The 14,534-nt window shown below is 39.5% G+C and overlaps 2 protein-coding genes across 4 annotated transcripts in view; one reads left to right on the top strand and one right to left on the bottom strand.

Moving 5' to 3' along the window:
* Positions 1-12,441, bottom strand: part of LOC126428439 (leucine zipper transcription factor-like protein 1) — a 59,741-nt gene extending 47,300 nt beyond the window's left edge. For both annotated transcript variants that reach the window (XR_007576831.1, XM_050090365.1), the window contains exons 1-2: positions 12,156-12,441; positions 11,958-12,082 (exon numbers count right to left, since the gene is read on the bottom strand). Coding sequence is in view for 1 of the 2 variants with exons in the window: in XM_050090365.1 (XP_049946322.1) it covers positions 11,958-12,082; positions 12,156-12,158 (128 nt within the window). In the remaining variant the exon portion in view is untranslated. The remainder of the gene's footprint in view (positions 1-11,957; positions 12,083-12,155) is intronic.
* A 65-nt stretch (positions 12,442-12,506) lies between these two features.
* Positions 12,507-14,534, top strand: part of LOC126428438 (eukaryotic translation initiation factor 4B-like) — a 47,160-nt gene continuing 45,132 nt past the window's right edge. The window contains exons 1-2 of one of the 2 annotated variants that reach the window (XM_050090363.1): positions 12,507-12,534; positions 13,109-13,243. In XM_050090363.1, coding sequence (XP_049946320.1) covers positions 12,522-12,534; positions 13,109-13,243 — 148 coding nt within the window. In that variant the 5' untranslated portion in view covers positions 12,507-12,521. The other variant, XM_050090364.1, reaches the window with a different exon arrangement.

The raw sequence follows: 14,534 nt of genomic DNA, 5'->3' as shown, positions 1-14,534 counted from the left end.
CAGTATGGCGATGACGAATACACACTTCCAATGTGTATTCACCGTGATGTCGCGATACACGGTTGCCGCCATCATGATGCTGTAAACAGAACCTAGATTCATCCGAAAAAATGAAGTTTTGACATTCGTGCACCCAGGTTCGTCGTTGAGTACACCATTGCAAGCGCTCCTGTCTCTGATGCAGCGTCAAGGGTAACTGCAGCCTAGGTCTCTGAGCTGATAGTCCATGCTGCTACAAACGCCGTTTGGTTGTTGTCTTGCAAACGTCCTCATCTGCTGACTCAGGGATTGAGACAAGGCTGCACGATCCATTTCAGCCATGCAGATAAGATGCCTGTTATCTCGACTGCTAGTGATAAAGAGGCCATTGGGATCCAGCACGGCATTCCGTATTACCCTCCTGAACCCACCGATTCCATATTCTGCTAACAGTCATTGGATCTTGACCAACGCGAGCAGCAATGTCGCGATACGATAAACTGCAATCACGATAGGCTACAATCCGACCTTTATCAAAGTCGAAAACGTGATGGTACGCATTTCTCCTCCTTACACGAGGCATCACAACAACGTTTCACGAGGCAACGCCGGTCAATTGCTGTTTGTGTATGAGAAATCGGTTCGAAACTTTCCTCGTGTCAGCATGTTGTAGGTGTTGCCACCGGCGCCAACCTTGTGTGAATGCTCTGAAAAGCTAATCATTTGCATATCACAGAATCTTCTTCCTGTCGGTTCAATTCCTTGTCTCTGGTGGTGTAGCAATTTTAATGGCCAGTAGTGTATTTACTTTACTTTCCCACATAATCATTGTTCATATCTGTTCACTTTCTGTAGCACAGCACCACCTTCTTTAACCCCTCTGCAAAGAAGTCTGAGCCTGGGAATTGAACCAGTTAGTAACACTAGAGTTCATCAGAATTTTGAAATTGCTGTCCACCCAGCCTCTTTTTCAAATGCGAGAAGAGGAGGTCATTTCGTGCAAGGTTGGGGCTGTACAGAGGGTGATCAAATAGTTCCCAATGAAAATCCTGAATATTCTGTTCAGTTTTGGCAGCAGTGTGTCGGAGTGCACTGTGACGAAAGAGGATTGTGCCAGACGACAGTTCCCCGCATCGTCAATTCTGGGTCATGTATCTCAGTTTGGTCAACATTTCATTTCACATTATACGTCAGCTGTAATTGTTGGCCCACAGTCAAGGAAATCAGTCAAAAGGACACCCTTTTCGTTCCAAAAAATGGTAGCCATCGTTTTTCGATTTGAGAACAGAGATTGCTTAAACTTTTCTGGATTGGCTGAATTTGAATGCCAACACTGCTTTGACTGTTGTTTTGATTCTGTGTCAGTGTTGGATATCCACATCTCGTCGCCTGTAACAATGTCTTTTCCATAGCACTCCAAAAACTGCCATGCACTACACATTCTTTGATCTTTGTGCTGCATTTTTGGAATGCACCTCACACACTGTTTGTGATATCCCAGCTGTACAGTAACAATCCTGTAACTTGAGGTTTGAGCAACATTTTGGAATTTATTAACCAGATCACTTCTAAGTTTTTGTTTCACTTGATCAATGATGTTAATACTGGGTCTGCCACTCAGTTGTTCATTGTGAACATTTGTGCTGCCATTTTGATATTCTCAACATTTTCAAACTTGTTTGTCACTCATTATTTCAGGTCCATACATTAAGCATAACCAGCAAAAATCTAATCACGCCACACACTTCACGTCTGGTGGGATCTACGATTGTCTCGGCTATCGCAATCTGTTCTCATTGAGTGGTAAACGACCATTGGTTCAAACCGACACTACTGTAGGTTCTTAAAGAGTCAGTAGACAGTTCTGCATTTGTGAAACTTCATTCACACCTACCGTCAGTTAAATATTGGTCACCAGACCTCAGTTTTGCGATATGCCTCGTATAATGCTCTTACAAACACATTGTCTGTGCACAAACAACCTGATCTAAACTCATTTTGTTCCTCAGAAGTAACAGCTTCTTTAATCTAGGAGCCTGTACAGCCTTTATTGCATCGAGGTTTTCAACGGTGTGAGCTGTGATAGCATACGGAAGATTGCACCTGGCTGTGGATATCGGCCTCACCTCACAGAGGTAGTGAAAAGTCTTTATAAAAATATGTGCATTGAAATAAGCTCTGTGTTATGAGACAACATCTGTGTGATTCTGGGGAATAGTAGATGGTGATACAGCTGTAATCAATCGTACAACACGATCCACCTTCTTGCTGTTATAATATTTTTCTAATGTGAGGTTTCCCTCCTTCTCGAACATATGGGAAGAACATTTCACAAATACACAAATAAATTTTACACGCACACATTTCATACTTTCGGCCTTGATTATACAGACACACACATATATGTAATAGACCACATATAATACACAGATAAATCTACATGTACACATTTCTTATTTTGGCCTTAATTGTATAAACTATTTAAGTTTTTCACATATCTACATTGTAAATAAAAATTCATCAACACTATAGTAGCAATTCTGTAGCAAATAGTCACTCACTGCAGTTTTGAATTTATGCATGCCAGTTATTGCCTTAATTTTTTTAGGTAGTTTGTTATACAGTTTTTTTCCCTGATTGCAGGGGTCCTTTTTGTTTTAGTGTTGTATGTGAAAGCTGCATATGTAAATCTTGATTATTCCTTGTGTTGTATGAATGGATATTTTGGTTTTTTGGAGCAATCTTGATATTTTCATCTATGATTTTCCTTATAAACATCATTGTTTCTAGGATATATAGGCACGGTAATGGAAGAATATGAAGCTTTTTAAATGAGGGTTTGCATGAAGATCGAGGTGCTGAGCCTTCCATGGCTCTTATAATTCTTTTTTGTGCAATAAAACAGCTATTGCTGGGTGGTGAATCAAACCATATCTTAGTAGTGATTCTGCTTGGGCATAGTACACATTTTTCATGGCTTGCACTGATGTGCATCCAGCAGGAATTTTTATGACAGAATTTCAGTCTGTGGCATACCCCACTGCCTTCCAAACTCCTGTCCGCTCTGACATCACGAGCAGCCATCTGGCATTCCCGGAGTATCTCCAACGTAAATTACCACACCAATCTGAACGGAACCTAATTTTCTTTTACCTATAACTATTATTACTTAAACTAAGTTTCTCACAGTTCGACTCTCAGTTCAACTCTCACAAACTCAGTGCAGCAGTAAGGGTGCATATTACCAATTCCCGTTTATTACCATGTGCCTTGCACCTTTCCAGTATTTATTTTATTTATTTAGCGTATGGCTCATAACATCACAGTAAAAATTACAGAAACAACTCGATTAAAAGAAAAAACATATTTATAAACAGAGCAATAAGTAACAGTTTGTATATAAGGACACCGCCAATTGTAAATTTACACTCACAGAAGAGCAATCACAAGCAGACGTCCAGCTTAAATAATATATAGTCGATTGCCTCTTGGGTCGCCATTAGGAAATCCTGTGGGTCACCCTCATATGCCCTTAGTGGGCATTCCTGCACGATGTGTTTGACCATCTGTCTCTCAGCGCCACAGTCGCAAGCGGCCGAAGGAAGTTTACCCCATCTGTGTAAGGAGTCGGTGCATCTCCCACAGTTGGTTCTGATACGATTAAGAGTTGACCAAACTTTGAGAGGGCAATCAAATCCTTTTGGTTTACTAAAGATGCATGGTATACTGTGGCAGTTTACTGCTGTTCTGCTCTCCCATTCCTCTTTCCACCGGTCATTTATTTTAAAGTTGGTTTGGTGCAGAGCCTGTGCGGTCTTTAGTGGAGGATGCCTAGACCGGAGTCAGTTTCCTTGGATGTCGTGAGTATCTTCATGGATTTTTAATTGAGGGTTGGTCATGATTTTTTGAAATTCTCTAACCAGAGTGTGTTCTCGGCACAGGTTAGGAGGGGCTATGTTACTGAGAACGGGCAGCCACACTGTAGGAGTTGGCCTGATTGTGCCTGATATACCAGAAACAACTCGATTAAAAGAAAAAACATATTTATAAACAGAGCAATAAGTAACAGTTTGTATATAAGGACACCGCCAATTGTAAATTTACACTCACAGAAGAGCAATCACAAGCAGACATCCAGCTTAAATAATATATAGTCGATTGCCTCTTGGGTCGCCATTAGGAAATCCTGTGGGTCACCCTCATATGCCCTTAGTGGGCATTCCTGCATGATGTGTTTGACCATCTGTCTCTCAGCGCCACAGTCGCAAGCGGCCGAAGGAAGTTTACCCCATCTGTGTAAGGAGTCGGTGCATCTCCCACAGTTGGTTCTGATACGATTAAGAGTTGACCAAACTTTGAGAGGGCAATCAAATCCGTTTGGTTTACTAAAGATGCATGGTATACTGTGGCAGTTTACTGCTGTTCTGCTCTCTCATTCCTCTTTCCACCGGTCATTTATTTTAAAGTTGGTTTGGTGCAGAGCCTGTGCGGTCTTTAGTGGAGGATGCCTAGACCGGAGTCAGTTTCCTTGGATGTCGTGAGTATCTTCATGGATTTGTAATTGAGGGTTGGTCATGATTTTTTGAAATTCTCTAACCAGAGTGTGTTCTCGGCACAGGTTAGGAGGGGCTATGTTACTGAGAACGGGCAGCCACACTGTAGGAGTTGGCCTGATTGTGCCTGATATAATACGCATTGTTGCTTTAAGTTGGCTTTCTACCATGTGTGTGTGTTTGCTGTTGAGCCACACAGGGGCACAGTATTCTGCCACTGGATACACCAAGCCAAGTGCGGATGTTCTTAAGGTAGATGCTGTGGAGCATCAAGTGGTGCCACAGAGCTTCTGCAATATGTTGTTGCGTGTTTTAAGTTTCGCTGCAGTTTTTGTTAGGTGTTCTTTGAATGTTAGTGTCCTATCTAGGGTAACCCCAAGGTACTTTGGGTGTTTGTTGTGATTTAGTAATTTCCCGTCTAGATAGACTTGTAGTTCTCTGTTGGCCATTTTGTTGTTCAAATGGAAGGCAGATACTTCCGTCTTTGTAGCAATAGGCTGTAGCCTCCATTTTCTAAAGTACTCGCTGAGAATCCCTAGGTCACTCGTAAGGATATCTTCGGCAGTTTCTGTATTTCTGTGGGCTGTTGCTAGAGCCCAGCCGTCACCATAACCAAATTTGAGTGATCTGGTTGCAGGCATGTCAGCGATGTAAAGGCTGAAAAGAAGGGGCGCAAGGACAGAGCCTTGTGGGAGTCCATTATTGAGTTTCATCTGTTTGACAAACTGCCTATTGGCTTCTGTCTTGGGTTCTTTGGCCAACATTCATCTAACGATTTTTCTGACGTTTCGCCAGCACGAGTGGCTGGCATTGTCAAAGCTTCACCCTCCATTGCCGGTGGTGAACTGGAGCCGAGCTTGCAGCCGCAGACTATATGTACCTGGCACGCCAACGTCCGAGGGCTTCTCCGCGGTCATTTCCGGTGCGGTTCTCCTCTTGCTACCTGTGACGGTCGTTTGCTGCAGTACGGGAAGCCAGGATCCGTTTACCTTAAGGCTTTCCTCTTTCTTGTTGAAACTGTTCGCGTGTTTTTGTATTTCTACAGCTCCTCTGAACAAGCGCGTGTGATAGTGCTTCTCTACAGCCAGAAATTCCGTGTTGGCGAATTTTATTACATGGTCGGTCTCATTCAGTGCGTGCTCTGCCACGGCCGAATGAGACCGACCACGTAATAAAATTCGCCAACACGGAAGTTCTGGCTGTAGAGAAGCACTATCACACGCGCTTGTTCAGAGGAGCTGTAGAAATACAAAAACACGCGAACAGTGTCAACAAGAAATAGGAAAGCCTTAAGGTAAACGGATCCTGGCTTCCTGTACTGCAGCGAATGACCGTCGCAGGTAGCAAGAGGAGAACCGCACCGGAAATGACCGCGGAGAAGCCCTCGGACGTTGGCGCGCCAGGTACATATAGTCTGTGGCCGCGAGCTCAGCTCCAGTTCACCACCGGCAATGGAGGGTGAAGCTTTGACAATGCCAGCCACTCGTGCTGGCAAAACGTCAGAAAAATCATTAGATGAACGTCGGCCGAAGAACCCGAGACAGAAGCCAATAAGCAGTTTGTCAACAAGTGGCCACGAAAGCCTTAACAATTTTGTGTTTCATCTGTTTACTTCTCTCATTCCCCATTATTACTTGGAAGGTTCTACTTGACAACATATCATCAATGAGGTTGGTTATCTTCTTGCAGGGGACGGCACAGATTAATTTGTACATGAGCCCCTGTTTCCAAACTGTATCATAGGCTGCTGTTAGGTCTATGAATGCTGCAGCTACTTTATGTTTCTTCTGGAACCCCGCCTCTATATATCTTGTCAGTGATAGGACTTGATCTGTATAGCAGCGATAGGGATGGAATCCTGCTTGTTCGATAGGGATTTTTTTGAGTATAGTTTGGCCTATTCTGTTGAGGAGCAGTCTTTCTAGTAATTTATAGACCATACTGAGAAGTGCAATGGGGCGGTAACTCTCTGGTCTATCGCCTGGTTTACCAGGTTTCAAGACTGCGATAATCTTTTCTCGTTTAAGTGAGGGAGGAATGTTACCCACTTGGAGAATGTCCGTAATGAACTTAGCCAGCCATCGTTTTGTGGAGGCTCCAACATGTATGAGGAACTCAGGGCGGATACCATCGAAACCCGGAGCTTTGCCTGATTTAACCTTCTTCAGGGCATTGGTAACCTCCTCGATACGAATATCTGATGAATATTCTGAGTCCATTGCACAGGTCCTTTTTAATGTTTTTAAGTCCTTCTTCACTTTTGTTGTGTGCTTTCTATCTCGTGGAGCTCTAGACACAGAAACTATGCGGGATGCAACCTTGTTGGGAGATATTTCGTCCTTTCTATGTTCAGGTGGATTTGTGCCTCCAAGTTTACACAGTAGGGACCAGGCTTGTCGGCTTGACTTTGAAAAGTCTAGTTTTTCAACAGTATTCTCCCAGTTTTGCCATCTAATAAAGTTGATGTTATGTAATAGTTCATCCGCTATTTCCTGGTTCCCATTATTGAGGTCATCACATATCCCTGTCCAACCGGGAATGTACCTTTACAGTAACACCGGTAATGCATATTTTTTAATATTAGTGGTTTAGTTTGATGTTTGGAGACCCATATTTTTATGTCATGTCTATTTATCTCCTTTTATTATAAGAGACTAGACAAAACTTAGCAAAATGGACTAAGTATATGATGCAAAACATTCTACTTCAGTAACATCTGCGAACAAATATGGTTTATGTTTTTCTTTAGCTAGCTGTAAACTGAGAGTTGGATGTGAATTGTTATGGAGAGAAATCGAAATGTAACTTGTCTCTGATGTACCATTAGGGTTTATATTGTTAATTATTTCATAAAGTGTGGAAAAAACTGTTTTGTGGTTATTCCAATGTGATGAATATGTACCAAAGTAACTTTATCTGGCGTTTTACTTTAAAGAAGTTACATTCTATATCTGTTTACATCAATTTGAGTTTTTGACAGAAATGCATTTGATGACTTGCCGAATATGGAGCCCGAGAAGAAGATTAATATATTGTTCTCAAACACTTACAAGACCCAGGAACACTCTCAACAAAGGTGTATTCCATTTATTTTCAGGACAGTGACCAACTACATCTGAAGTGAGAAACAAAAATATGGCTATTGTTTTCAATTACTGACTTTTCAGATCAAGAATTTTTAACAAATCAGTTCTTGGACCCATGCCTTGTTACTGGTCTTAATCAATACTAAGTCGGGTAGCCTGCCAGAATTGTAGCCATACTTTTGTTTCATCAGTTATTTAATAATATTTCAATTATAGGCAGGACAGGGTTCCATTAGAACAGGTAAGAATCAATTTAAAAAATAGTTGTTAACCACGGTGTAAGACAAGGGGTTGAACTGGAACCTACTCTTTTTAGTAGCTACATTGACCTCTTTCTTTCTCAATGGAAATGTAAAGTAAACAAAGGAGTTCAGCTTGCAACTGAAAAGAACCTTAATGTACTTCTGTTTGCAGATAATATCATTATTATTCAAAAGAATGAACATGGTCTCCAAATATCAGTGTGCCAGCTGAACAAGATATGCAAAGAATACAGTTTAAAATCTTCTAGTAACAAAATCAAAATAAATGCACACTGAGGAAAATATCCAGTCAATTCAGTTTTACATGTAGTCTCTCAAATGTATGAAGACGATATCTGTTCCCAAAAGAACAGATACCATTGATGACTGTGCAGCTTCTCTAGAATGAAATGATAATTAAATCAAAATCCTTAGCTGCCGAGAGGTGTTGTTGATATACATCAATGGGGACAGCTGAAAATGTGTGCCCCGACTGGGACTCGAACCAGGGATCTCCTGCTTACATGGCAGTCGCTCTATCCATCTGAGCCACTGAGGGCACAGAGGATAGTGCTACTGCAGGGACTTATCTCTTGCACACCTTCCGCGAGACCCACATTCCCAACTGTCCACAACCTACATTTGTAGTACTCCTAATAGATATTTGCCCATTCACTCATAACTCATGCCAGACTAAGCTGACGAGTCCCATAAGAGTTCGGGCAAAGGGTGTGCATTCGCTACCCGGCCTTCTTCTGTGTGAATGCACACGGTTTGCATAGCAATGGCAGTTCCTGTCTTATCCTATGCGAGTGATAGCTGCATTACTACACACAAAAAGAAAACAAAAACAGACTGTGGAAATTAGGTTCCTGAGGAGGATGCAGGACTGTACAAGAAGAGACATGATTAGAAATGAAAGATATTAGAACATAATTAGGTGAATATAATAGAGGGAAACATTCCACGTGGGAAAAATATATCTGTAAACAAAGATGATGTAACTTACCAAACGAAAGCGTTGGTATGTTGATAGACACACAAAATTCAAGCTTTTGCAACCCACGGTTGCTTCATCAGGAAAGAGGGAAGGAGAGGGAAAGAGGAAAGGGTATGGGTTTTAAGGAAGAGGGTAAGGAGTCATTCCAATCTTGGGAGCGGAAAGACTTACCTTAGGGGGAAAAAAGGACAGGTATACACTTGCGCACACACACATGTCCATCTGCACATATACAGTATCACCACACTCAAACTGTAGGTCCCCTCAAACACCTCCATTTTCCTGCATTTATTTATTTCTGTTTATCTTATTGATATTGCTTAAGTTCCTTATGTATTCACATTTATAACTGTCTCTTGTTTTAATTGGTTGTGTATCACTCTCCATGTTTCATACCTCCTGATGCAGCCTTGTCTAGTACTCATTTTATTTTATTAGTTTTGTTTATTAATAGAAACTGTTGTGTAGGCATGCTATTCCTATTTTGTGCTAAAGGTTTTCCTGTCTACTCCATTATTATTTATGTACTGTTCAGTTTTTACTTTTTCATTGCAAAGATGTCTATATGTGTTACTTCTCTTCCAATGTTGTTTGCTAACATTTAACTTCTTTGGTCATAATGCTCAGTAAATGTCTGAAGATCACCTTGTAAGCCGAAAACTGGTTAACAATTAAAGTAATATTGTAGAACAAAAGCAAACTGGTGCTTTGCATTTATTATAATGTTGTTCTACCAAGAACCGACGGAAGATTCTGTTAATATGATATATTGATGACTTTCCAGCAAAAGTTCTCATTGCCAATTACAGCAACATCATAGTCACTGATAAAACATCACAACTCCTATTAGAGAAAGCAAATGAAACTCTCAAGGATATGATATTTACTACTGGGCAGTATGTAATAAATTAACATTAAACATAAAGAAAATGAACAGCATGGTTTTTGGCACAAAGAGAGGAAGAAACTCTGTCACTTTAAACAGAGATGATAATCTACAAATTGTGGAACAAACAAAGTTTTTAGGAATGAACATGGCATCTTTACTGTAATGTACTAAATGAGCACAACTACAAATCTGTGGTTGATATTAAGGAAAATATTACTAAAAACCATGCTAATAGTCCTATACATTATCATGGAACAAGAGCCAGTTTGGAGTTACATTTATTCAGGAAAAACAAACAAAAACTCAAAATAGTTTTTTACATCAAGAGATAAAACTGTATAATAAATTGTCAAAGGAATGAAAAATATTACTATAAAACATTTGTTTAACAAGGCTTATTACACAATTAAAGACTACTTAGAGAACTCTAAGTAACAGGTAGTAATGAAAGGGGATAACTACAGCACCTTGTCACATTTCAATACATAATTTTGTGCCAAGATGTATAATGCATGATAGTAATTTCCACTGCCTTAATTTTTCTGGTGGGCAGTTGCACACAGCTGAATAAAGGGCATCTTCTCAGTCCACGAGTCAGCAGTGGGTGTCCTAGTGTGAGTAACAGTGAGAGTGGCACTATGCGTCACATTGTAAGTGACCGGGAATGGTCCAGGAGTCATCAGTGGGTTTGGATTCCATTAGAAAGTTTGTGTACTACAACAACACAAAACTATTTTGTTGATGCCGACTTACGGAGGGAAAATATGGGAGATCAGAGCTCACACCGAAAGATATAGGTGTTCGTTTTTTCCATGCGCTGTACGAGATTGGAATAAGAGAATTATTGTGAAGGTGGTCTTATGAACTGTCTGCCAGGCACTTAAATTTGATTTGCAGAGTATTGATGGAGAATCTAAAGAAGGGAAACTGCAGGTAAGAACCTTACCTGCTACTTGGCACATTGTTCATGATAAACACTCACGTCTGAAGTTGTATTCAGTGCACGATTATACGAGTCCACAGAACTTAGTCTTGCACTGAAGATGATCAATCTGTGTTTGAAATCGTTATAGGGGGGGAATCATATTTACACAACCAAAGTTGGAGTTTTCATTATCAGCAGGTGTCCTCAGTGGGTGAGTAGTGAAGAAGGAAACTACACTTTATGTTGCAAACTAGCTGAAACAATTTCTGTGCAAATAAAGGACTATTATACAATAGAAAATTACCAAATGATGCAGTATAGCTGGTAAGAGACTGACACATTTGACAGGAAGAAGCTACTGTGTCCAGCCATCCTGATTTGTGTTTTCCATGGATTTCCTAGATCGCTTAGCCAAATGATGAGACTGTTTCAAAGGCCACAGTCGACCACATGTTCTACCCCGATAGGTCACCTGTCCCTTTTCTTAAGGCATATTATGTATGCAGTGTGTTATATTTTGGCTTATTGTTTGACACTGTATTTCCTTGACAAATCCCATGTAATTGTGAGGTGATCCTTGGATGAATATAGATAAAGAAATAAATGAAATGAATATTTCTGTATTTCTGGAAAAAGAAAATAGTAATAGTATGCAGCAGAAATAAGAACCAGAAACAAAAAACATCAAAGAATTGAGAATGGTAGGAAGAAATCTTTTTAAGAATAAGATACTAAATTTAGAAGGCTTTCAAGGTGGAAAACATGGACAGAAGAAAGGAAAAGACAACATGGGGAGTGCTTGGAGTACTGGGAAAATAAGAAACAACAAAGAAGGAATAGGAACTGAAGATATAACATGATCCTGGCTGGTAAATAAGAAAATGCAAAAAGTAACATCAACAAATTGTGTTTTACTGCTACACACATTGTAAGTCAACCTAGGTTATTAGAATAACAAAAAATCATTCAAGTAACATGCAGCACGTTGGTTGTTGGAAATAGAAGATAAATATACTATGGTGAAAATGATACATGTACATTAGTGAAATTACTACTGCTAAAATGACAATTATAGTGAGGTCAAACGTAATTCGAAATATACTACATGGAAGAGATATTAATATTCCACAGAATGTGGTTCTTTTCATTCCCACACTTGATGGGTTAAAAGGGTGTAAAGTTACTACTGGTGTTGTGAATAGAGTGGATTATACTAGTATACTGAGTGCTACAAATGTATGTGAACATGCACAGTATCAAAAATTGTATCACTAACGTAGTACCTAGATTCTATTACGTCTTGGAATGCACAATACACTGCCTTCAAATTTTGTGCACGCTGATGCTTAGCGAATCTGATATATGTCATAATTAGCGACTGGTGTTGCTCATTTAGTCCCAGTTCCGCCTGAAACAAAGTTTACTGTTAAGGAGCTGTTTTCGAATAAGATTTTACTGAGTGTGCAGTGTCTTCAAATTACCATGTCTGCTTAGTTGACACTTGACAGACTACAGTAATTACGTTTATTAAACCAAAAACGCAAAATACAAAAGCGTCTTCGCAACAACTTCAACTACGTGTTTTCAATGCGTTAGTTGTGTGGGTATATGTTTATTCTTTGGGGCTTTGGCAAACAACTCTTTACATCCTAACGGACGTCCATCACCCTAAATATTTATACACGCCGCAAGCTGTCCTTCCTTAAAATCCGTTTGCAGTAGTTCGCATTATCAATGATGATAATAATTAAAATATACAAATTTACAACACGCGCTAAGAGCTTTGGAACATCTGCATCGCTACCGCTGAAACATCAATACTCTTTGGATCTAAGAAATTCTTCAAGATGGCCTCATCAGGTTAGTAGAGTTCGAATGAGTCACGTGAAGTGTAAAGAAGTGATCTGTGGGTGGTAATTACTAGATCCTTTGATAGGAATTACGTTTTTGAGCACCTTAAGCACAGATTGCGTGAAGGAAAATCTCAGATTCACAGTAGTAGCTATTGTTTTTGTATTAATTCGTTGCCACCTGGACGAAATTTTGTCATTCACCGCGTGGTCGCATATTGTTTCAAATGAGTACGAATTTTTTATTCATGTATTGAGTAAAATCACCCAAAAACCATAACATAGCAATTGCATAACAACAATGAAGTGTAGTAACTTTCATTTTGTTACATTTTATGCTATCTGTTCAGATTTAGGTAAATTTGAAGGGAAAATTGAGAATTAATTAGTTGTCGATAGGTGGTGTAAATTTTGCAGAGTTTTTTACTTTACTCAAAACTTTGGAGGATTATAATGGACGAACTGAATAGTCAATGAATTTAACTTTCTGCATAGGCTTCTTTTAGTGCGAAACAAATTCCTTCCTGTGTGGAGTGATAGTGCTGATGTCGGATTAATTACTTACTATGTTTTTGGAATTGCAGGTAAAAAAGGAAAAAAAACAAAAGGAAAGACTCTTCCTCTCAATGAATTTTTAGCCACTGGCCCAACACCAGGCGTTGCACCTGTTGTAACCCGTAAACTTGGCGGCAGCTGGGCGGATGATGTGGATGATGATGGTAAGTCATAATTTTCATATTATATATACGTAATATGAAATGAATGGTATCAGGAAAAAGTATTACATTGTGAATTTAGCAGTGGGTCCTTTGTAGTAACTGTACTTTAAAGAGGAAAGTGGTTGAAGCCGTTCAGAGTCCTTTCAGTACTGGTACCACTAATTTTAAGTTATTTGATTATTCGTTAAATTGGCTTTAACTCGTTACCAAGTTTAAACATAATTAATAAAGTTCGGTAAATGATCGCTTTTCAAGCGTTTTATCTGTATTACCAGTGTTCCCATAGTATACTCAAAAGTTTCTGATTGATATTTGCCTATGATAGTTAATATTTGTACACAGATACTTTGAACTTGTTTGAACTAGTCATCATTATTTCAGGAATTCATCCCATGAGGCTCTAGTACTTAGTTTCATATCGAAAGTTGCATATTGTGTTTTACTGGTTATGTTAATTGCCATGAATGTGGCCCAGAAGGGTAATGTATAACACAGGGTAGCAAAAGTTCAAACCTCCCAGAATGTATTACAGCATGGGTGTACCTATCACCCTTCGTGCAAGTTGAGACGATAAATGTCTTTATAGATTTGCAAACTATACTTCACATGCCCTTTTTACATAAAAATCTTTTAAGTGTTCTGTGTATGAACTACTGGGAAACATTAGGTTTATTTAAGCAGCTACCAGTGGGCTCTTGCTCTTGCAAAGAGCTAAAGTCACTATAAATAGTGCCTTTTCTCATTCCTGGCTACTTGATGGTGGCTGTTGATTGTTTTATATTGCAAGAAGCAGCCAAAATCTCTGGTGCTCCCAATCTGAGAGATTTGTGCATGTGTATAGCTGTCTGAGAGATAGTGAGGATAGTTCCATGTGACCCATGTTTACATTTCGTTGTTTTGTGTGTACTTCATTTCCAGCTCTCACATCAAATGAGAACAAAATGGATTTCTGTTACTGCGAGCTGTAAAGCTAATTGAAATACATTCACATAATTGCAGAAAATTAATATAAATAACAGTTTCCTGATTTTATATCTGTGTTATTAGCAGTTGAAAGGTTATTGTCTTGCAGATCTTTAATAATTGTCTGAAACGAAGTGGCAGTTTTTCCCCCACTGAGCCAGTCGGTTTATTTTAAGGTTTCTCATTCCACACTGTTAGCCGATTCCAAGTTTGCTGAGTTTCAAGCGCATGTTTTCATTTCCTCATATGTAAGGCATTAACATGTTACACCATAATAAAAAAGCAAACTTGAGAGAATACTCTGATAAAATTGGCAGTCTGAAACTTT

The sequence above is a fragment of the Schistocerca serialis genome, chromosome 12 (assembly GCF_023864345.2).
Source record: "Schistocerca serialis cubense isolate TAMUIC-IGC-003099 chromosome 12, iqSchSeri2.2, whole genome shotgun sequence".
NCBI lineage: Eukaryota > Metazoa > Arthropoda > Insecta > Orthoptera > Acrididae > Schistocerca > Schistocerca serialis.
Note: the sequence above shows the minus strand (reverse complement) of the source record. Positions and strands in the feature narration are given on the sequence as shown.